The sequence below is a fragment of the Salvelinus alpinus genome, chromosome 9 (assembly GCF_045679555.1).
Source record: "Salvelinus alpinus chromosome 9, SLU_Salpinus.1, whole genome shotgun sequence".
NCBI lineage: Eukaryota > Metazoa > Chordata > Actinopteri > Salmoniformes > Salmonidae > Salvelinus > Salvelinus alpinus.
In genome coordinates this window covers 82,831,544-82,852,578 of record NC_092094.1, presented here as the reverse complement: position 1 = coordinate 82,852,578, position 21,035 = coordinate 82,831,544, and the positions used below count along the sequence as shown (strand labels likewise).

The 21,035-nt window shown below is 44.5% G+C and overlaps 1 protein-coding gene across 2 annotated transcripts in view; it reads right to left on the bottom strand.

Annotated features, from left to right (window-relative positions):
• Nucleotides 1-21,035, bottom strand: part of LOC139530772 (ryanodine receptor 3-like) — a 177,282-nt gene that overhangs the window by 24,425 nt on the left and 131,822 nt on the right. For both annotated transcript variants that reach the window (XM_071327455.1, XM_071327456.1), the window contains exons 41-68: nt 20,243-20,375; nt 18,979-19,082; nt 18,663-18,798; nt 17,943-18,129; nt 14,579-14,687; nt 14,285-14,405; nt 13,518-13,687; nt 12,490-12,710; nt 12,257-12,347; nt 11,551-11,691; nt 10,640-10,803; nt 10,293-10,371; nt 9,923-10,012; nt 9,617-9,763; nt 9,447-9,509; nt 9,268-9,343; nt 9,028-9,151; nt 8,793-8,908; nt 8,609-8,676; nt 8,384-8,505; nt 8,166-8,215; nt 8,012-8,072; nt 6,898-7,136; nt 6,694-6,775; nt 6,478-6,608; nt 6,018-6,359; nt 5,531-5,771; nt 85-172 (exon numbers count right to left, since the gene is read on the bottom strand). In XM_071327455.1, coding sequence (XP_071183556.1) covers nt 85-172; nt 5,531-5,771; nt 6,018-6,359; nt 6,478-6,608; nt 6,694-6,775; nt 6,898-7,136; nt 8,012-8,072; nt 8,166-8,215; nt 8,384-8,505; nt 8,609-8,676; nt 8,793-8,908; nt 9,028-9,151; nt 9,268-9,343; nt 9,447-9,509; nt 9,617-9,763; nt 9,923-10,012; nt 10,293-10,371; nt 10,640-10,803; nt 11,551-11,691; nt 12,257-12,347; nt 12,490-12,710; nt 13,518-13,687; nt 14,285-14,405; nt 14,579-14,687; nt 17,943-18,129; nt 18,663-18,798; nt 18,979-19,082; nt 20,243-20,375 — 3,696 coding nt within the window. The remainder of the gene's footprint in view (nt 1-84; nt 173-5,530; nt 5,772-6,017; nt 6,360-6,477; nt 6,609-6,693; nt 6,776-6,897; nt 7,137-8,011; nt 8,073-8,165; nt 8,216-8,383; nt 8,506-8,608; nt 8,677-8,792; nt 8,909-9,027; nt 9,152-9,267; nt 9,344-9,446; nt 9,510-9,616; nt 9,764-9,922; nt 10,013-10,292; nt 10,372-10,639; nt 10,804-11,550; nt 11,692-12,256; nt 12,348-12,489; nt 12,711-13,517; nt 13,688-14,284; nt 14,406-14,578; nt 14,688-17,942; nt 18,130-18,662; nt 18,799-18,978; nt 19,083-20,242; nt 20,376-21,035) is intronic.

Genomic DNA, 21,035 nt, shown 5'->3' with positions numbered 1-21,035 from the left:
TTCTGCTTTGCTCATTTCTCAATCTAAAATGTCCTATCTATTGTAATCGCTAGTTTGTCCATTGTTGATAAGGAGAAATCGTACATGTGATTTGCACCAGAGGATGAAGATCTCAGCCACCATTCTGAAGAGTTCATTGGAGTCAGCGTCTGGTTCTTTCAGCCACCTGGACCTGCAGGAGAAAGGAGAGAGAGGAGATGATTATTATATATAATATACACTCACCAGCCAGTTTATTAGGTACAACCATTTAGTACCCGGTCCGGTGCGACCCCCCCATTGCCTCCAGAACAGCCTGAATGTTTCGGGCATGGATTCCACAAGTCGGAAACATTCCACAGGGATGTTGGTCCATGCTGAGGCGATGGCATCCCACAGTTTCTGCAGATTGGACGGCGGTACACCACCGCCACCAGCCTGTATTGTTGACACCAGGCAGGATGGGTCCATGGACTCATGGACTTTGCCTACGCCAAATCCTGACTCCGCCATCAGCATGCATGACGCAACAGGAACCGGGATTTGTTGGACCAGGTGATGTTTTTCCACTACTTAATTGTCCAGTGTTGGTGATCGCGCACCCACTTGAGCCGCTTCTTGTTTTTAGCTGATAGGAGTGGAACTCGGTCATCTGCTGCAATAGCTCATCCGTGACAAGGATTGACGAGTTGTGTCGTTCTGCACACCACTGCGCCGTTATTTGTCTGTTTGTGGCCCGCCTCTTAGCTTACACGATTCTTACCATTCTCCTTCGAGCTGTTCTCGCCCACAGGACTGCCGCTGACAAGAAGCTTGTTGTTTGTCACACTGTTCTCGCCCACAGGACTGCCGCTGACTGGAAGCTTGTTGTTTGTCACACTGTTCTCGCCCACAGGACTGCCGCTGACTGGAAGCTTGTTGTTTGTCACACTGTTCTCGCCCACAGGACTTCCGCTGACTGGAAGCTTGTTGTTTGTCACACTGTTCTCGCCCACAGGACTTCCGCTGACTAGAAGCTTGTTGTTTGTCACACTGTTCTCGCCCACAGGACTGCCGCTGACTGGAAGCTTGTTGTTTGTCACACTGTTCTCGCCCACAGGACTTCCGCTGACTAGAAGCTTGTTGTTTGTCACACTGTTCTCGCCCACAGGACTGCCGCTGACTAGAAGCTTGTTGTTTGTCACACTGTTCTCGCCCACAGGACTGCCGCTGACTGGAAGCTTGTTGTTTGTCACACTGTTCTCGCCCACAGGACTGCCGCTGACTGGAAGCTTGTTGTTTGTCACACTGTTCTCGCCCACAGGACTGCCGCTGACAAGAAGCTTGTTGTTTGTCACACTGTTCTCGCCCACAGGACTGCCGCTGACTGGAAGCTTGTTGTTTGTCACACTGTTCTCGCCCACAGGACTGCCGCTGACTGGAAGCTTGTTGTTTGTCACACTGTTCTCGCCCACAGGACTTCCGCTGACTAGAAGCTTGTTGTTTGTCACACTGTTCTCGCCCACAGGACTTCCGCTGACTGGAAGCTTGTTGTTTGTCACACTGTTCTCGCCCACAGGACTGCCGCTGACTAGAAGCTTGTTGTTTGTCACACTGTTCTCGCCCACAGGACTTCCGCTGACTGGAAGCTTGTTGTTTGTCACACTGTTCTCGCCCACAGGACTGCCGCTGAATAGAAGCTTGTTGTTTGTCACACTGTTCTCGCCCACAGGACTGCCGCTGACTGGAAGCTTGTTGTTTGTCACACTGTTCTCGCCCACAGGACTGCCGCTGACTGGAAGCTTGTTGTTTGTCACACTGTTCTCGCCCACAGGACTGCCGCTGACTGGAAGCTTGTTGTTTGTCACACTGTTCTCGCCCACAGGACTGCCGCTGACTGGAAGCTTGTTGTTTGTCACACTGTTCTCGCCCACAGGACTTCCGCTGACTAGAAGCTTGTTGTTTGTCACACTGTTCTCGCCCACAGGACTGCCGCTGACTGGAAGCTTGTTGTTTGTCACACTGTTCTCGCCCACAGGACTGCCGCTGACTGGAAGCTTGTTGTTTGTCACACTGTTCTCGCCCACAGGACTGCCGCTGACTGGAAGCTTGTTGTTTGTCACACAGTTCTCGCCCACAGGACTTCCACTGACTGGAAGCGTGTTGTTTGTCACACAGTTCTCGCCCACAGGACTTCCACTGACTGGAAGCTTTTTGTTTGTCACACTGTTCTCGCCCACAGGACTGCCGCTGACTGGAAGCGTGTTGTTTGTCACACTGTTCTCGCCCACAGGACTTCCACTGACTGGAAGCTTTTTGTTTGTCACACTGTTCTCGGGGAACCCTAGGACACTGTCGTGTGTGAAAAGCTCAGGAGGGGGGGCGTTTTGCCCATTCTAACATACTTTTTTCAATCTACACTGTGAATGTTTAAATGATGTATTCAATATAGACAAGAAAAATACAGTAATTTGTGTGTTATTAGTTTAAGCACACTATTGTTGTGACTTAGATGAAGAAAATGTGTGAAGATGTGATGACAAATTTATGCAGAAATCCAGGTAATTCCAAAGGATTCACATACTTCTTCTTGTCACTGTACGTACACACACAACCAGTCAAAAGTTTAGACACACCTACTCATTCAAGGGTTTTTCTTTATTCTACATTGTAGAATAATAGTGAAGACATCAAAACGAAAAAATTAAATAACACATATGGAATCATGTAGTAACTGATAAAGTGTTAAACAAATCAAAATCTATTTTATATTTGAGATTCTTCAAAGTAGCCACCCATTGCCTTGATGACAGCTTGGCATTCTCTCAACCAGCTTCACCTGGAAGGCATTTCCAACAGTCTTGAAGGAGTTCCCACATATGCTAAACACTTGTTGGCTGCTTTTTCTTCACTCTGCGGTCCAACTCATCCCAAACCATCTCAATTGGGTTGAGGTCAGGTGATTGTGGAGACCAGGTCATCTGATGCAGTACTCAATCACGCTCCTTCTTGGAGGTGTTGGGTCATTGTCCTGTTAAAAAACAAATGAGAGTCCCACTAAGCATTAAACCAGATGGGATGGCGTATCGCTGCAGAATGCTGTGGTAGCCATGCTGGTTAAGTGTGCCTTGAACTCTAAATAAATCACTGACAGTGTCAACAGCAAAGCACCATCACACCTCCTCCTCCATGCTTCACGGTGGGAACCACACATGCGGAGATCATCTGTTCATTTGTGTTGTGATGTGGTTGTGGTTTCTTTTCAGCAATTCGACCATGAAGGCCTGATTCACACAGTCTCCTCTGAACAGTTGATGTTGAGATGTGTCTGTTACTTGAACTCTGTGAAGCATTTATTTGGGCTGCAATTTTTTAAGCTGGTAACTCTAATGAACTTATCATTTGCAGCAGAGGTAACTCTGGCTCTTCCTTTCCTGTGGCAGTCCTCATGAGAGCCAGTTTCATCATAGCGCTTGATGGTTTTGGCAACTGCACTTGAAAGTTCTTGAAATGATCCGGATTGACTGACCTTCATGTCTTAACTTCTTTGTGATAGGGGGCAGCATTTTCACTTTTGGATGAATAGCGTGCCCATAGTGAACTGCCTCCTACTCTGTCCCAGATGCTAATATATGCATATTATTATTACCAGTGGATATAAACCACTCTGAAGTTTCTAAAACTTTTTGAATGATGTCTGTGAGTATAACAGAACTCATATGGCAGGCAAAAACATGAGAAAAAATCCAAACAGGAAGTGAGAATTCTGAGGCTGGTCGATTTTCAACTCATTGCCTATTCAATTCCCTGTAAGATATGGATCTGTTTGCACTTCCTACGCCTTCCACTAGATGTCAACAGTCTGTAGAACTTGGAATGAAGCTTATACTGTGATGTTGAGCCGGATGGGAGGTGTTTCAGTCATTGGTCTGGCAGAATGCCAGTTCCTGGTCACGCGCATTCCAAATCGTCTTGCTTTCCATTACTTCTAGAGACACAAAGGAATTCTCCGGTTGGAACGTTATTGGATAGTTATGATAACAACATCCTGAATATTGATTCTCTACTTAGTTTGACCAGTTTATTCGACCTGTAATATAACTTTTTGAGGTTTTCGTGCACTAAACGTGCTAGCAAAAGTAGCTACTTAGACATATGTAAATGGACATTATCGAAAAAAACTACGATTTATTGTGGAACTAGGATTCCTGGGAGTGCATTCTGATGAAGATCATCAAAGGTAAGGGAATATTTATGATGTAATTTCGTATTTCTGTTGACTCCAACATGGCGGAGAAATGTTGTTATATCTGAGCGCCGTCTCAGATTATTGCATGGTGTGCTTTTTCCGTAAAGTTTTTTTGAAATCTGACACAGCGGTTGCATTAAGAACAAGTGTATCTTTAATTCTATGTAAAACATGTATCTTTCATCAAAGTGTATGATGAGTATTCCTGTTATTAGATGTGGCTCTCTGCAATTTCTCCGGATATTTTGGAGGCATTTCTGAACATGGCGCCAATATAAACTAAGATTTTTGGATATAAATATGCACATTATCGAACAAAACATACATGTATTGTGTAACATGATGTCCTATGAGTGTCATCTGATGAAGATCATCAAAGGTTAGTGATTAATTTTATCTCTATTTCTGCTTTTTGTGACTCCTATCTTTGGCTGGGAAAATGGCTGTGTTTTTCTGTGGCTATGTACTGACCTAACATAATCGTTTGGTGTGCTTTCGCCGTAAATCCTTTTTGAAATCAGACATGTTGGCTGGATTCACAACATGTGTAGCTGTAATATGGTGTCTTTCATGTGTGATTTCATTAAAGATTGATTTTTATAGTAATATATTTTAATTTGGCGTGCTGCATTTTTTCTGACTTTTGGCCAAGCGGGATGTTAGCGTCCCACATATCCCAGAGAAGTTAAAGTAATGATGGACTGTCGTTTCTCGTTGCTTATTTGAGCTGTTCTTGCCATAATATGGATGTGTTCTTTTACCAAATAGGGCCATCTTCTGTACACCACCCCTACCTTGTCACAACACAACTGATTGGCTCAAATGCATTAAGAAAGAAAGAAATTGCACAAATTAGCTTTAAAAAAAGGCACACCTGTTAATTGAAATGCATTCCAGGTGACTACCACATGAAGCTGGTTTAGAGAATGCCAAGTGTGTGCAAAGCTGTCATCAAGGCAAAGGATGGCTACTTTGAAGAACCTCAAATCTATTTAGATTTTTTAAACACTTTTTTGGTTACTACATGATTCCATATGTGTCATTTCATAGTTTTGATGTCTTCACTATTATTCTACAATGTAGAAAATAGTAAAAATAAAGAAACTCTTGAATGAGTAGGTGTGTCCAAACTTTTGACTGGTACTGAATATGTATATAATAAATTATAAGAGATGAACAAACATCAATATAATATCCTCTGCTCCACAGCCTTGCCCCCAAACCAGTGTAGTCTTGAATTACAATAGGTCCTAGGGTACTGATGAAACACAACCACATCATCTCATTTCACTCCACTGTAAACAACTCAATTAGCAGGCTCACCTGTTATTGTCTACGTAATGGATGAGCATCGGGTAGAAGGCGTAGAGGTCTCTGCAGAGCACAGCGAACTCATCCAGGATGAGGAGCTCAGCCTCCTGGGTGTCTCCCTTACTGTCAGCTTTCAGTAGCTCCTCCTCCGTCACCACCTTCACTGTCTTCTTCTTCAGCTTCTCCAGCGTAGGCAGGAAGTGACTCTTCAACAGAACAGCCCTGGCCTTACTGATGATAGGCTGGGCGTACACTGCACCCACAGAAGTCATAGTGAGAAACACATTGTCAGTTGTTTTTCTTAGAAATTAAAAATAAAACAAAAGCACTCTTGCTAGGAATGCAAAAGACAATCTTTTGTCAGTCTATGGATCATCTGATCAGTACTGTATACAAATATTCAAATTGTTTTTCCCTCAAAAGCAGTATGTTTCCTAAAGCTCCAACCCACTGTGTCAGACTGCTGTACACTCCCACACAGTAATGCAACCCAACTAACCTGCGATCCTCTTCATCCAGGAGGCCTCGTCGATGCCCAGGTTGCTGTTGAGGATCTTCAGGATGTTTCCCAGGATGAGGCTGAGGTGTTCTGAGGTGACGGTGGTGGAGAAGACACTGCCCCCAACACTGCCCCCGCTGTGCGGAGACGGCTGGTTCTCTGGGCCCTTCTCCCACCAGTAGGACAGGTAGTTACACAGCATGGGCAGCACCACCTCGATGACGTGGGGCATCTCTGTGTAGCGCGCCCCAGACTCAGACATGTCGTTGATGTCCTTCATCAGGACGTCTAGACGAGGCATCTCCGGACACATCTCCTCCACCGCGTCTGGCATGCCTAGGACTACACAAACACAACACAAACATAACACAAACATAACCACGACACAACACACATGATAAGCAAACAACCATTTAATGCAGTATTACGGTATACAGCATCATAATAGTGTGGAACTCACTGGCACGTTCGCGGGCAGTCTTGGTGTTGAACACAGAGCAGGGGTTGTGTTTGTTGAGCAGTGGCTCCAGGAAGGCCACAGGCATGGCGCCTGCCAGGGTGGCCAGACACTCCCCCAGGGCCGGCAGCTGCCTGCAGGGGAGAAGAAGAGACAGACACAGATTTATACTATCTGTGATGTGATAGCAGTCTCATATCAATATGTAAATAATACTACCTTTCCACGTAGATGTTTTTCCCAGTCCCGAGTGCATACAGGCTGGTCAGGATACGATAGCATGACACTTGGACATCATCCACTGAAAACACAAAGCAGAAAGCGTGTTTACATTGATATGCACAGCGTCAGCGACATGATTTAAAGCACAGTGCTCCACTCCTCCCGTCTCCTACAGCTGTAGGTCTTGCTGTGGTCACTCACAGAGCAGGTCCACTCCAAAGTGGTGCTGGGTGATGTGTTCAAACAGGGCAGTGAGGATGGGCAGTAGTGCCACTGTGGTGTAGTTAATGTTCTGGGACACGCCCTTCATCTGTGAGCGGGAATGGGTGAACTTCCCCAACTTCAGGTTCTCAAAGGTCTTCTCCAGGTCCTCCGCTGCGTTCTCGAAGAACGTCCTTAACCCCGCCTTCACCAGCTCTGACCCAGACTTCATCACCGTCCTGTCGGAGGGAAGGGGTTAATATGGATGGAGGAGTGTGTAGTCTGTCATTGTTGCCATTTTTGCACACAATAACCACACAATGTCCCCATGTGGGATATTAAAGTTAGCGTTTTTGAGAACAATAATTTCCGTATGATTGAAGAGTTCCCAAAGGACAGCTTCATTTTCGTACAGAGAGCTCCCAAGGGACTGTGATTTGAGCTCCCATCTGACCTTGAATATTTACAGTGCATGATTTATACAGTAAATTATGTAAATATCTAGATTCAAGGGAAGGTTGTCAGTGTAGGTATGTGCAGAAATATTACACCCCCCCCAAAACGGTTTGATACATTAAGCAGATTAGATTAGTCAATATTTTGTCAAGTATATTGTGACTTGTCGTAATGTTTTTTGATTCTGTGTTGAATCTCCCACAGGGAGGGAGGTGAAAGACAAAGCCCATGGGCAGGCACAGTACAGTAACTACATCCTCAGTATCAACATCATGTTTAATGCATTGCTATTTTAACCTCAGTTTTTAGAACTGTTGCCTGAAACCACACATTGGTTCTGAAGAACACTAGGAGTCCAGAGCTGGCTACAGTACATGTTGTCTATGCATGCTAAGTGTACTTGTATAAATGCCCGTGGGAGTTTTTTCTCTTAATGTCAATGATTCCAAGATGGCATGAATAACACAAACTGGTGAGTATAAACATGTTGTAATGTAAGTCATGTAATGTTGTATAGGTTAGACATGAGGTGGCCTCTTTTCCAATGACATGTGCTGTAAAATTGCTACGTAACAGACCTCTTTCAAACCTTTGATTTAATTTCAAACTCTGTGGATGTATATTGTGACATAGGACTATAGGACTGAGCTCCACCCACCTGGTGTCCAGTGTGTGGGCCAGGATGTGGAGACAGCTCACCATGGTGGTGGAGTCACTCCCTACAGGAGAACACAGTACAGCGATTAGCACACATATCACACACTAAGTCATTCATGAAAGCAATTTAAAAAAGCGCCGAATCAGCTCCTTACCGAAGAGGGAAATCCTGTGTCTGACAAGAGCTGCCAGTTTACAGAACAGGCTGGAAAAAAGAGAAAGAGAGAAAGAACGAAAGCAGGGAGGTTAAAGGGTAAGAGGAGGAAAAGATGACAAGATGAAGGGAGTATTAAGAGAAGAGTAGGTAAGTAGCATACACAGGTAGTGAGAAAGTGTAACTCGCTGCAGGATAGTGAGATGGTAGTGTACCGACCTGGTGACCATCTCCTTCTCCTTATTAGATGCATAGCCGCTGCTGCTCAGGTTCTTACTGGGAGAAGACAGGAAGTAGAGACAGTGGTTCTTGAAGTACTGGTCTATCAGAGGGAGGAGGACCTAAAGGCAAAAAAACAATTTAGGAGACTTGTGACAATCTTTGTGCAAACTCATCTACTGCATTTAAATGTTGATTTGTTTCACAGATTCACAATATTCTCACTTTGGCGAAAAACTTGATTTCTTGCTCATGAGGTGACTTGTCTGTCTTACCACTGGTAGCCATGGCCTCTGAAATGACAAGGTCAAAGGTCAATAAAGAGAAGACTGAGGCAGCATTGTCCATAACAGAAAAAAGGTAGAGGAGCATTCAAAGACATGGATATGAACGTTAAGTAGGCTCTTACCAAGGTGGGCAATGAACTCCTGGGCTGAGTTCACATACTTGAGGAGCTTCTTGAGGAACTTGTAGGCAAACCTCTTCTCCATGGAGGAAGAGTCCTGCTCCATATCCTTCAGACATCTACAACACAAAAGGAAGGGAATGATGAAGTGTAATTCTGTCACACCAACGCACATCAATGTCTTCGGTCTTGACTGAAGGTGTCTTTAGTTTTCACACCCACACACGCACTCACTGACCTGGTGATAGCATAGCCATTGATCTGTAGGAAGCGGAACAGGTCCTGGGCCTTCTCTTTGTCCCGGGCCTTCTCTTTGGCAGTCAGGGTGTCATAGGGCACTAGCAGAGGGTGAGTTGCCCCACCTGGAACCACAAACAACAACACTGAAACAAAGAGAACCAATAAATCTCACATTTACTCTGACTACATTCCTCTGGCTCCTCCATCTCACAGTGATTGAAGAGTATTATAGAATCACCTCTAATTCCAAGGTCATTCTTTTTCTTCTTAGCCCAGATGTTGTGATAATTCTCAGCCACAACCTCCATCATGCCCTTGAGCAAAGAGAACATCTGTTAATTAAATAACATATTCACAGCCTAGTCATAAACAAAATAGTTATTTACAGCTACAAATTAACAACTGAGGTTCACTCACCTGTAACTCTCTAGACAGAACCACATTGCTGGTGTCTATTGGTGTTGGGTTGAAACCGTTACCCTGCCAAAATACAACATGAAAAACGAAGTCAAAAGAAACATTGAACATCCGACTCAGCAGTCCTGGTATATACAGCACTAGGAGGAGCGGGCCATCAGACTGAGTACCTGAGAGGAAGACTGGGAGATCTTCCGCATCTTCTCACTCTCCCGTAGGGACATGGTCTCTCCATCCTTGGTCCTGTCAATGTTCCAGCCCATAGCCAGCATGCTCTTCAGAGTCTCCCTCACCGGCAACCTGTGGATCTCCTTCTCCTGAGGACCACAGGAGTTAACACAGCACACAGACACGGATACACACACCAAGAGTTAGCGAGAGTTAACAATCAGTTAGGAGTTCACTAGCGCTCACATTAGCACATGCTGTAGTTGAAATTCAAACCCTATGCTGTGTAATGCTGCAATGAACTACACCTTCTCTGTAAGGCCTTTGTAGGTCCTGAGCTGAGGGTGAGTCTTGGCCTTCTCATCTATACAGTCTCCGTACTTCCATCCCAACATCACCTGAAGTGCAGAGACAAGTATGACCCTTCTACAGAGCTGATATTACATTTGACCAGCTAGTTCTTCAACCATAAATAAAAACAAATAGGAGAGAGTGAGCAACCCTGAAACAAGCCTCATAGTATTCCTTCCAAGGGAGTACTAGAAAGCCTTTATAAAATACAGTGCCAAAGCATTTTATTCTTAATCTTTATGCCCTGCAATAAAGAATTGATTCCTGATGTCATTTTGCAGCATCAAATACACGTTACCATGGTAGAGGAGCTCATCTTTGGCCTACCTTCTCGGCTGACCATTTGTCATGGGAATGCTCAGCATATTTGTTGGCAACATTTTCCAGTTTCTCTGGAAGAGATATGCTGTAAAGACAGAGTAAAAATTACTCACTGCAGGTATAAATCTGGAGCATCCAAAATAATGCATACTGGAATAAAGCATATGCAAATGCACAGTCAAAGTATATAAAGGCAATGCAGATTACATAACATAAATTTTGTGCATAATTTCAAGTGGCACCAATGAATAAAAAGCTATTAAATTACAAGTCAGAGTGGTATCACTTTATTTAAATTGTCCTTAATTTGCTCGGACAGTCACCCTGTACACTAGTCTCTGATGGCCACTCACTTGGCTGTGCTGATGGGTTTGGGGTCGAAGTTGCCCTGAGCGTCCACAGACACAGGCTTCTCCAGGGTGGTGCTGATGGTGGAGTCTATGTAGTCAGGCGGTAAGGCCCCAGATATGGCACTCAGACAGGGCATGGCCATCTTAAAGAGATCTGCATCGTACTTCTGCTGGGAGACAGTGTGTGATTAGTGAAGTATCAAAGAAAGCTACACTGAGGTCTCAATAAGGCTAATCTAGTGACTAGAGACTGCAGGAATGGCTAGAGGATACAAAAGATGCTTAATGCAGAGTCATTCCAGTTAGTGGCGCAGCGGTCTAAGGCACTTCATCTCTGTGCAATAGGCGTCACTACAGTCCCTGGTTCAAATCCAGATTGTATCATATCTGGCTGTGATTGGGAGTCCCATACGGCGGCGCACAATTGGCCCAGCGTCATCTGGGTTTGGCCGGGGTAGGCCGAATGTGTTCTTAACTGACTTGCCTAGTTAAATAAAGGTTAAATAAAAAATGTATAAATACAGAGCAGATTGATGATGTTCTCAGCCTGGGCTCTCTCTCACCAGCTTCATTTTCAGTGCACACATGTCCAGACATTTACATCAAAATGAGGACCATCATGAAATTAATGTTCATATTCAACATCTACTTTGATTTGAAAAATTGAAATGCAAAACAAGGAAAAGGAAAGGCAATGAGACATTCTGACAGAGAAAATTCAATCGTATACCAATGCTCACTGTCAAAAACGTGGTACAAGATTACTGAAGGTTATGACCTATTGGCTTGATGATCAAAGCTCAGTACAGCCCTGGTTTGATTGGCTCATTATCAGCCTTTGAAGGCTTAACTAGGAGCCCTGTAGGCGACCTGACGTTCTCCTGGGTGCTGTGTTAGAGGTGACGTCGCTTTACCCTCTGTGAGAGCGAATCCAAGACACCCCAGAAGATCTTCTTTGTGAGGAGCAGTTCCTCGTCTGAGGCCATGCCGTAGCTGCCCCAGCCTGACGGCAGACAGTAGTACTTCCAGCTCTGCTCGTAGTGGTTGGTCAAGAGCTGTGGAGGACACACAGGGTCAAAGGTCAGTCCATTAGACTTAGTGGGAGGATGTATGTCCACTCTGCTGTGAGCTACACTGAAGGACTGGCAAACAGACGCCTTAGTAACTGGCATACCGAAACACAACACCCTGGCACCGAGCCAAACATCCCACGTAGGATCTCAAGCTGATGATACGTCATGCAAAATTAGTTCTTACTAGCTCGGCATAAAAACAGACAAGTGCCCCATGTGAGTGGAGGCAGAATCAACTGTGTTCAGTCTTCCACAGGCAGGCTGCTATTATTACTACAGTCTCTCTGGAGGGAAAACTCTGACAGAGAGGAGCAGTGAAGTCAACACGGTTCAATTCAATTCTTCCAGGCTGCTCTCTGCTCTCCGATGCTCAGCTGTTGTATTAAAAACAGCACAACTGCCAACATCTGCTTAATGCTGGGAACAACATCGTTAATAGGAGAGAGACGGAGTGAGAGACAGAGCGGGGGGGGGGGGGGCAGAGGAAGAGAGAGGGGGGCAGGAGGGCAGAGGAAGAGAGAGGTAGAGGGAAGGAGAGGACACATACCCTGAGAGGCATCTTGCAGTACTCTGTCAGCAAGGGCACGTCAAAGACCAGGCGGCGCAGGAGCTGCTGCAGCATGGAGGGGCGGAGGTACCTGCAGACAGAGGAGGACCAGGGAGGGAACAGGAGATCAGAGAGACATCACCCAGAATAATACTGCTTCTGTTTAGAGTAAGTGTTTCTATGGCCACACAGTGAGCTTATTGCTTCCTATAGTACATAGTGGAACACCTTACCTGCAGACAGCCAGCAGACACTCCTCGATAGCATCTCTCTGGGCCTTGGTGAGCGAGCGGCCCTTGGACAGCCTGTAGATGGTGTGTAGCGTGGAGTCGATTAGCGTGGCGTAGTGCTCTGTGCCAGCGAAGTGGGGGGCACAGCGGGTGAGCAGGGGAAGCATGGCAGAGCCAATGTACCTGTTCATGGCCAGAGCTGTCTCTGTGGTGCTGAGTACCTCCTACAGGGGAGTGGTCAGAGGGCACAATAGACCTGTCATATAGCAGTCATCTCACCACCTAAGCACAACTTCAACTGTTCCACAATCACTATCATTAGGTATGCTCACAGATAAGACTTTCAACTACTGCAAACAGAAGCCAAGTGTGAAGCTAAATCTGCACATTTGTCCTTAGGGAATTGCTGATGAGGAACTAAAACAGCGGGGCAAAGCACTGTGTCCTTCTAGGGCTAGTCATATCTACAGAGTACTACGCTCTAATACCAGGCCTGGAACTCTGAGCTTAGCATCTTGTTGCATGGGAATCAAGCACACTTATATTTGCTAACTGCTGGATTACGTGGGTAGTTGATCATTAGCGCTTCCTAGTGTGGATCAATGTGCTGTGTGTCTGTATAGGAGTGGGGCGGCTGGTGGCTCAGGGGCTATTCTTGGACTTGTGCTGGGGCTGGGGTGGAAGGTTGTCTCAGAAAAAGATCCAAAACAAGCAGAGCCAGGGATATTCCAGCCCTTGTCAAGAGGCTCACCGCCTGCCTGCCAAGGCAATCACCAGGGTCAACCTCCACGAATACTCCAGTCAGCCCACACACACACCAGACTTTTTAGACAATCAGTTTTAAATACACCAACTCCCTCTCACACACAAGCCCTTAAATACACAGCATCCACTCCACTCAACTCCCACATCCTTGAATACCGCAACCCACTTGTCTGGTAAACAACGAACTAGATGGTAAAACAAACAACTTGATGCCTTTGCCTAATATGGTCTCCCACCTCTCAGCTGAGGGTGAGCCCACCACCTACCGTGTCCAGAGAAGCAGAGGCTCGCAGGTCTGGCAGGAAGCCCACTTCCAGCAGGTGAAGTAGGAAGCTTTGGTCCTCGATACCATAGACCCGGTCCAGGAATAGCACCATGGGGGCCTTGTGGTCCGGGCAGAAACTGGCCGCCATATCAGGCTCGGTCACAGTGCCGTCTGTGGTGGAGATAGAGAGGTGGAGAAAGTGAAAATAGGATATAAAGGAGGAAAACTAAATAAGAATATGGAGGTGGTGAGTCTCTGTGTAAATATGACTTGTGTTCTACATGTTTTTCTTGCAGTATTCACACAGCTGGAGAGCTACCCATACATTCTATCAAGTCTCTTCTGTTGAAGAAAGCCATACGTATTCATTAGCAGCACTGCAGGGTTTCTGGGGAGGGAGACACGGCTGAGTGATTCAGTTCCCACTGGGCATAGATGTAAATTCAACATCTATTCCACGTTGGTTCAACCACTGTGTGGCCAGTAGGTTGTTGGCTAGCTGACAGCTCTCGTTGTGTGGCGGTGCTAGCTAGCAGCGCCTTAAGATCCGAGCGTTGCCTTGCTTGTGTAGAGCAATCAATAGAGAAAAATACACAGTAACAGAACAGAAATGAGAGGGAGATGAGGAGAGAAGAGCAGGCTTTTTCAAAGCTGTGGGAGGTAGACAGACATGCACTGTGAGCTGGGATCAACAGCACTTCAGCACCACCCTTGGGTTAACTACTTTATTATGAATAACTCAACCAATTTTACTGGGCAGTCCGCTACCTTTGTGAATGACAGGCATCTTGAGGGCTATGCTGATGATGCCCACCAGGTCTTCAGTGGGCACTAGGGAGCGCAGGATGGCACGGATACGCAGGGCCTCCCCTTTCCCCTTGTTAATCAACTGAGGGAGGATGAGAAGGGCATTAGTCCTATTGGTGGAGAACATACATTCATTCAACCTTTACTTATCCAGGTGAGTCAGAGTGAACAGATGCTGAGATGTTTCGAATGCAAATGAACTCAGAGTAGGTAAGAGTACATATGATCTGTGATGGGACCATCAGCTAAACTCACGTGCATCTCTGGGGCACAGCGTCCCAATAGGTCGATGAGGGCAGAGTAGAAGGACATGATGGCATTTCCCATGTGAACCACCTCTTCCTCCTCATCATCCTCAGCTGACCTGCCCACAACAAACACAGAAGGGGGAGTGAGAAGGTCTGATGGGTCTTGTTATCTTAATTAACTGATGAGGATCTTACAGGGTTTACTTTGCCATGTACTATTAGCTCTACCCAGCTAGCACATTTGGTTCTTTGGAAGTTGTAGGAACGTATGTATTTGGTTTCCCAATGGTTCTGGGAACAAAGCCATAAGTTTCCTGACTGGTAAAATGAAACGTTTTATAAACGTTCTTAGAACGGAAGTGAAGATTTTGCATGTTCTGGGAACGTACATTTTTAGGTTGCAGGGAGGTTCTGAGAACGCTTTACTATGGTTCCCTGAACGTTTTCCTGGGAGGTTTTATTATTTTCTGAGAATGAAAATTATAGGCTATTTGAAGGTAATTAAATTACGGTCTGAGAACATGTTTCAATAAAACTTTTAATAACACTGCTGGCTTTTAATTCCAAGCACAGATAGGACACATTAATCATGCTAACACGTCTTTTTTATTGTGGCATGGCGTCAGTTAGATTCAAACATGTGATCCTCTGTTCTCTATCCACGCAATCAGTCCACCGCGCCACCAGGATGGAGTTTGCATGCCATACATTTTTTACTCATGAAAAGTTGTTCATTTTAATCTATATAAACAGAACCCATTTCAAAGGAATCAATCACTCTTTAAGATCAGGTGTGACCAATTAACGGATGCGGCAAACACACCTGAACAAGATAGTGGATAGATAACAGGATGTACAGTACCAGTCAAAGGTTTGGACACACCTACTCATTCAAGGGTTTTTCTTTATTGTTACTATTTTCTACAGCGTAGAATAAAACTATTATGAATACCAACACTATGAAACAACACATATGGAATCATGTAGTAACCAAAAAAGTGTTCTCTCAACCATGTTCATGAGGTAGTCATCTGGAATACATTTAAATTAACAGGTGTGCCTTCTTAAAAGTTAATTTGCCAAATTTCATTCCTACTTAATGCGATTGAGCCAATCAGTTGTGCTGTGACAAGGTAGGGGTGGTATACAGAAGATAGCTCTATTTGGTATAAGACCAAGTCCATATTATGGCAAGAACAGCTCAAATAAGCAAAGAGACAGTCCACCATTACTTTAAGACATGAAGGTCAGTCAATGTGGAAGATTTCAAGAACTTTGAAAGTTTCTTCAAGTGCAGTCACAAGAAACATCGAGCGCTATGATGAAATTGGCTCTCATGAGGACCGCCAACAGGAAAAGAAGACCCAGAATTACCTCTGCTGCAGAGGATTAGTTCATTAGTTGCAGCCCAAATAAATGCTTTACAGAGTTCAAGTAACAGACACATCTCAACATCAACTGTTCAGAGGAGACTGAGTGAATCAGGCCTTCATGGTCAAATTGCTGCAAAGAAACCACTACTAAAGGACACCAATAATAAGAAGAGACTTGCTTGGGCCAAGAAACACGAGCAATGGACATTAGACCGGTGTAAATCTGTTCTTTGGTCTGATGAGTCCAAATGTGATATTTTTGGTTCCAACCACTGTGTCTTAGTGAGACGCGGTGTAGGTGAACGGATGATCTCTGCATGTGTATTTCCCACCGTGAAGCATGGAGGAGGAGATGTGAGGGTGTGGGGATGCTTTGCTGGTTACACTGTCAGTTATTTATTGAGAATTCAAGGCACACTTAACCAGCAAGGCTACTACAGCGATACTCCATTCCATCTGGTTTGCGCTTAGTGAGACTATTACTTGATTTTCAACAGGACTATGACACACTTCCAGGCAGAGTAAGGGCTATTTGACCAAGAAGGAGAGTGATGGAGTGCTGTATCAGATGACCTGGTCTCCACAATCATCCAACCTCAACCCAATTGAGATGGTTTGGGATGAGTTGGACCGCAGAGTAGGAGAAATCCATGACATCATGGGGATTTTCCAGTATCTATATTGTTTTGTCAGAAGTGGGGAACATATATGAACATATATCAATATGGGGTTAATCATTAGACATGTGTAAGCATAACGTAGGCTGGATCCATGTGAATGTATAAAGCTGGAACAATATAAGGCTAACTGTTAGACATGTAAAAACAAAACGTAAGCGTAATCTACGTGAACGTGCCAAGCTGGAACAACAGACTTGACCGTTCTGGGCCATGTCTGATCTTGTGATCATACGTATATGGGTTAATCATTCATAGGCAACATAGGCCTGAACTTGTGAAGGCCAGTGACTATGTACTTTAGTTAATCAACACTAGAACCACAAGCCATGTATATGTATTGGGGAGACATGTTATATACTGGGAAGATATGTTTGTATTAATCAAGTACTATTAGAAAAGCACTTCAATTAGGATCATATATATGCAATAAATGTATTATTTTGTTGTATTAGAACTGTGGTGTCGCCACCAATATAATCTAAACTTGAGCAAGATGAGTCAGATGTGGGCGTAAACAAGCCAGAATTGAGACAGAAAGATAATGGTGGCGCAGGGCCAAGGGGTGTTAATCATTTACATAGAAAGGAGTTACTATGTATGTTATTCAAGAGTGGAAAGGAATAAAAGCTCTTCCATGGATTTGCTCGGCTTCTGTTACTTTTGTAATAAAGTCTAATTGAATTTACACGTTCCGGTATCTGAAAAATATTTGATTCAATATTTCCACGACAACAGTCAAGGAAAAGCAGCCAACAAGTGCTCAGCCTATGTGGGAACTCCTTCAAGACTGTTGGAAAAGCATTCCAGGTGAAGCTGGTTGAGAGAATGCCAAGAATGTCATCAAGGCAAAGGGTGGCTACTTTGAAGAATCTCAAATATAAAATTGATTTTGATTTGTTTAATACATTTTTGGTTGTTACATGATTCCATATGTGTTATTTAATAGTTTTGATGTCTTCACTATTATTCTACAATGTAGAAAATAGTAAAAATAAAGAAAAACCCTTGAATGAATAGGTGTCTCCAAACTTTTGACTGGTACTGTATATGTTTAAAAAATAACATTCTTAGACCGTTACTAATGTTTTCTTGTGGTTTTTATGGAACGCTTTCTTAATGTTCTGAGAACATGTGTTTAAATAGAACCATGAGGGAACCTGCAGAAAACGTTATGCTGAAGTACTGAAATGCCCACAGAAGAATGTTTAACGTTATCTGAACGTTCTGAGAACATGACTTTAAATAAAGTGTTATGTTCCAGCTGGGTATGCTGTTAGCTCTTGCTCTATAGCTATGGCAGGTACAGTATGTATCTTACATGTCAGAGCTGACCCCCTGGGCAGAGGAGGGCAGGTCCAGAGCAGGGTTCTCAGAGATCTTGATGGCCTCCTTCATGGCTGCTAGCAGCCCGTTACCCCCCTCTCCTCTCAGGGCCGGACCAAAACACTCTGGACGCCTGATCAGTAGCTTCACCACCACACTGGAGTTCTCCTCCACACTCTCACCTGGAACACACACACAGACACACACACCAGGTTAACAAAACAAATATATCAGTGGTAAACTGCATTAGCACATTGACATCGACACAAGATGCACAGAAAAATGCATTGGAGGTGGAAAAACACACACATATATCAACAACTCTGACATAGACATAATACTCCCACGAGCAGCCAAATGCCTCAGAGGTGAACAGCATCAGATATAAACCTCATCTAGTGAGTGCTTGCCAATGTATCGCTATTTTTTTTTGGTCCATCACTGTCAGGAAAGAAATGAATGGCTGCCCTGCTCTTTCAGCCAGGAGCTGTTCCTCCACTGAACTCTACTGGCACTGAGGTTGTAGCTCCCAGATACTAACATTCTCAGGCAGTCTAGCCTGCTCTGCAGCATACAGACAGGCCCTCTCTAACACTGCCTACACCTGGTGTGGAAGGCACCGTACAGTACCAAGCCCCATTTTCCACTACCCTACAGAGACCAAGGTTCAGTACAGTAGCTGTTGACAGTCATTACAGTACAGTGTCCTAGCTACCATTAACAAAGACAGCAAAGCGCAGGAAGGAGAGGTAGCGCTCGCCCTCTATGGGGTTCCAACCGATGTCAGGGTAACCTTTGTCCAGCAGCATGGGACAGCTCTGGAGCCCACAGCCTGCTAGGTACGTCACCACCTGCAACACACAACCAGGACACAATCAGGGCACAAATCAGGACACAATCAAGACACAACCAGGACAAGCTTAATAACAGACACATGGACTGAGGATAATATTAAACACATAGACACAAAACACTAATTCTAATGCACACACATCAACATACACAAATCCACTAGAGACAGCATCTCCTACCTTATCCAGGTCAGGTTCCTCCAGGGCCAAGGCCAGGCCGTTGTTGTCCATCACAGAGGAGGCAGCCACGTCTAGAGGAGTAGAGCCCCTCATGGCCGGGGACGCTGTGGGCAGAAAACATATATAGGATCCAATTAAAGTAGCTTCTTTCTTACAGGCATTTACAACAATTATGGTATATAGAGAACAAATCTCCATTCCACTAAGTCTGAGGTAGTCAGCAATTGTGTAAATTTGTGTCTTTATTTTATTTTTTATATAAAATCTGTAATGTCTATGTTAATGTTTTAAATGTATGCAAATTGAAAAGTAATTTTGTCTGCAATGTATTTTTCGTTATGTGTGGGACCATAAATCATAAATCATTGGGATGAGAGATAGTGGGAGTAACATAAAGCCAACAGCAGGGAGCAGCATTTACACTTATGAACCAGGACCAGGCTCTGATTGGACTGGCAGATTATTCATCTGCCAACAGCTGAGTGATACTGATCTAAACCAAACTTTCCAGCTCCTACTTGCAACAATTACACATAGCTTCTATTGTTTCACTGAGTTTATCCAAGCCTATGAACACTGTTTGAGGAGAAATCACTGATGTAAAGGACACTTCCATTTCTGTGTTTTCATAAACAGAAATATTCAAAAATGTGTAAAATATCGGTACACTAACGCTCAAAGGCTTTGTCCAATACAGGTGCAAGACTGTGATTAGATTATCCTTTGCCTGTGGACCATTCTGTGTGTGAGTTATTCCAGAAGAGAACCAATCTCTCTCTGCCAAAGCAGGGTGTTCAGAGTGACTTTGGCATCTCTCCTGATAGAATGTACAATTACCCTCTCAACTGATGAATTCTCAACACGACCGACTGGCCGAACACACACACACACACAAACACACACACCTTTAATCTCAGATGTGTGTCTAATGTACGCAGACTGACAGCTCAAGGACCTAACCTGAGGCCCCAATGAGATTATTGTCCATAATAATGAGAACAGCATCAGAGATGTTGTCACACCCAGTGTAACTACAGTATGAGCCAGTCGTCCCAATATCAAATAAGAGACGCTGGTTAAATCATGTCATTTTCCTGTCAGATATGCTCCATAAAGCCAGAGGTGTAAAGTGCTAAGCAAGGTCATAAAAAAAACTGACTGAAACAGGGAAGGAGTGCCTTGAACTTGCCCAATAATAAACGTTTGATTTTGTTTTCTGTTTTAATACAGTGTGTCCTAATAAATTAGACCCAGGTGTACCTACCCAGGCCCACGCTGCTGTTTTCCAAGAGGTAGCTGAGGTGGTCAAACATGGCCTTCTGGTTCTGACGACTGATCCTGCAGAAGTAACACAGGAAGCGACAGCAGCTGGCCACCATCTTGGGGAACGCTATCTCCTGAGAGAAAAAGACAGAGAATAGGCTTAATGGAGGTTCAACCTGTACAATTCTCAGTACAAAACAGACACTTCGCTGACATACAGTGCATTCGGAAAGTTTTTCCACATGTTGTTACGTTACAGCCTTATTCTAAAATGTATTAAGTCATATTTTTTCGTCATCAATCGACACACAATACCCCATAATGACAAAGCAAAAACAGGTTTTTAGGATTTTTTTACATCAGTATTCAGACCTTTTACTCAGTACTTTGTTGAAGCACCTTTGGCAGCGATTACAGTCTCGAGTCTTCTTGGGTATGACGCTACAAGCTTGTCAGTCTTGTATTTGGGGAGTTTCTCCCATTCTTCTCTGCAGATCCTCTCAAGCTCTGTCAAGTTGGATGGGGAGCTTCGCTGCACAGCTATTTTCAGGTCTCTCCAGAGATGTTCGACTGGGTTCAAGTCTGGGCTCTGGCTGGGCCACTCAAGAACATTCAGAGACTTGTCCCGAAGCCACTCCTGCATTGTCTTGGCTGTGTGCTTAGTGTCGTTGTCCTGTTGGAAGGTGTACGTTCGCTCCAGTCTGAGGTCCTGAGCACTCTGGAGCAGGTTTTCATCAAGGATCTCTCTGTACTTTGCTACGTTAATCTTTCCTTCGATCTTGACTAGTATCCCA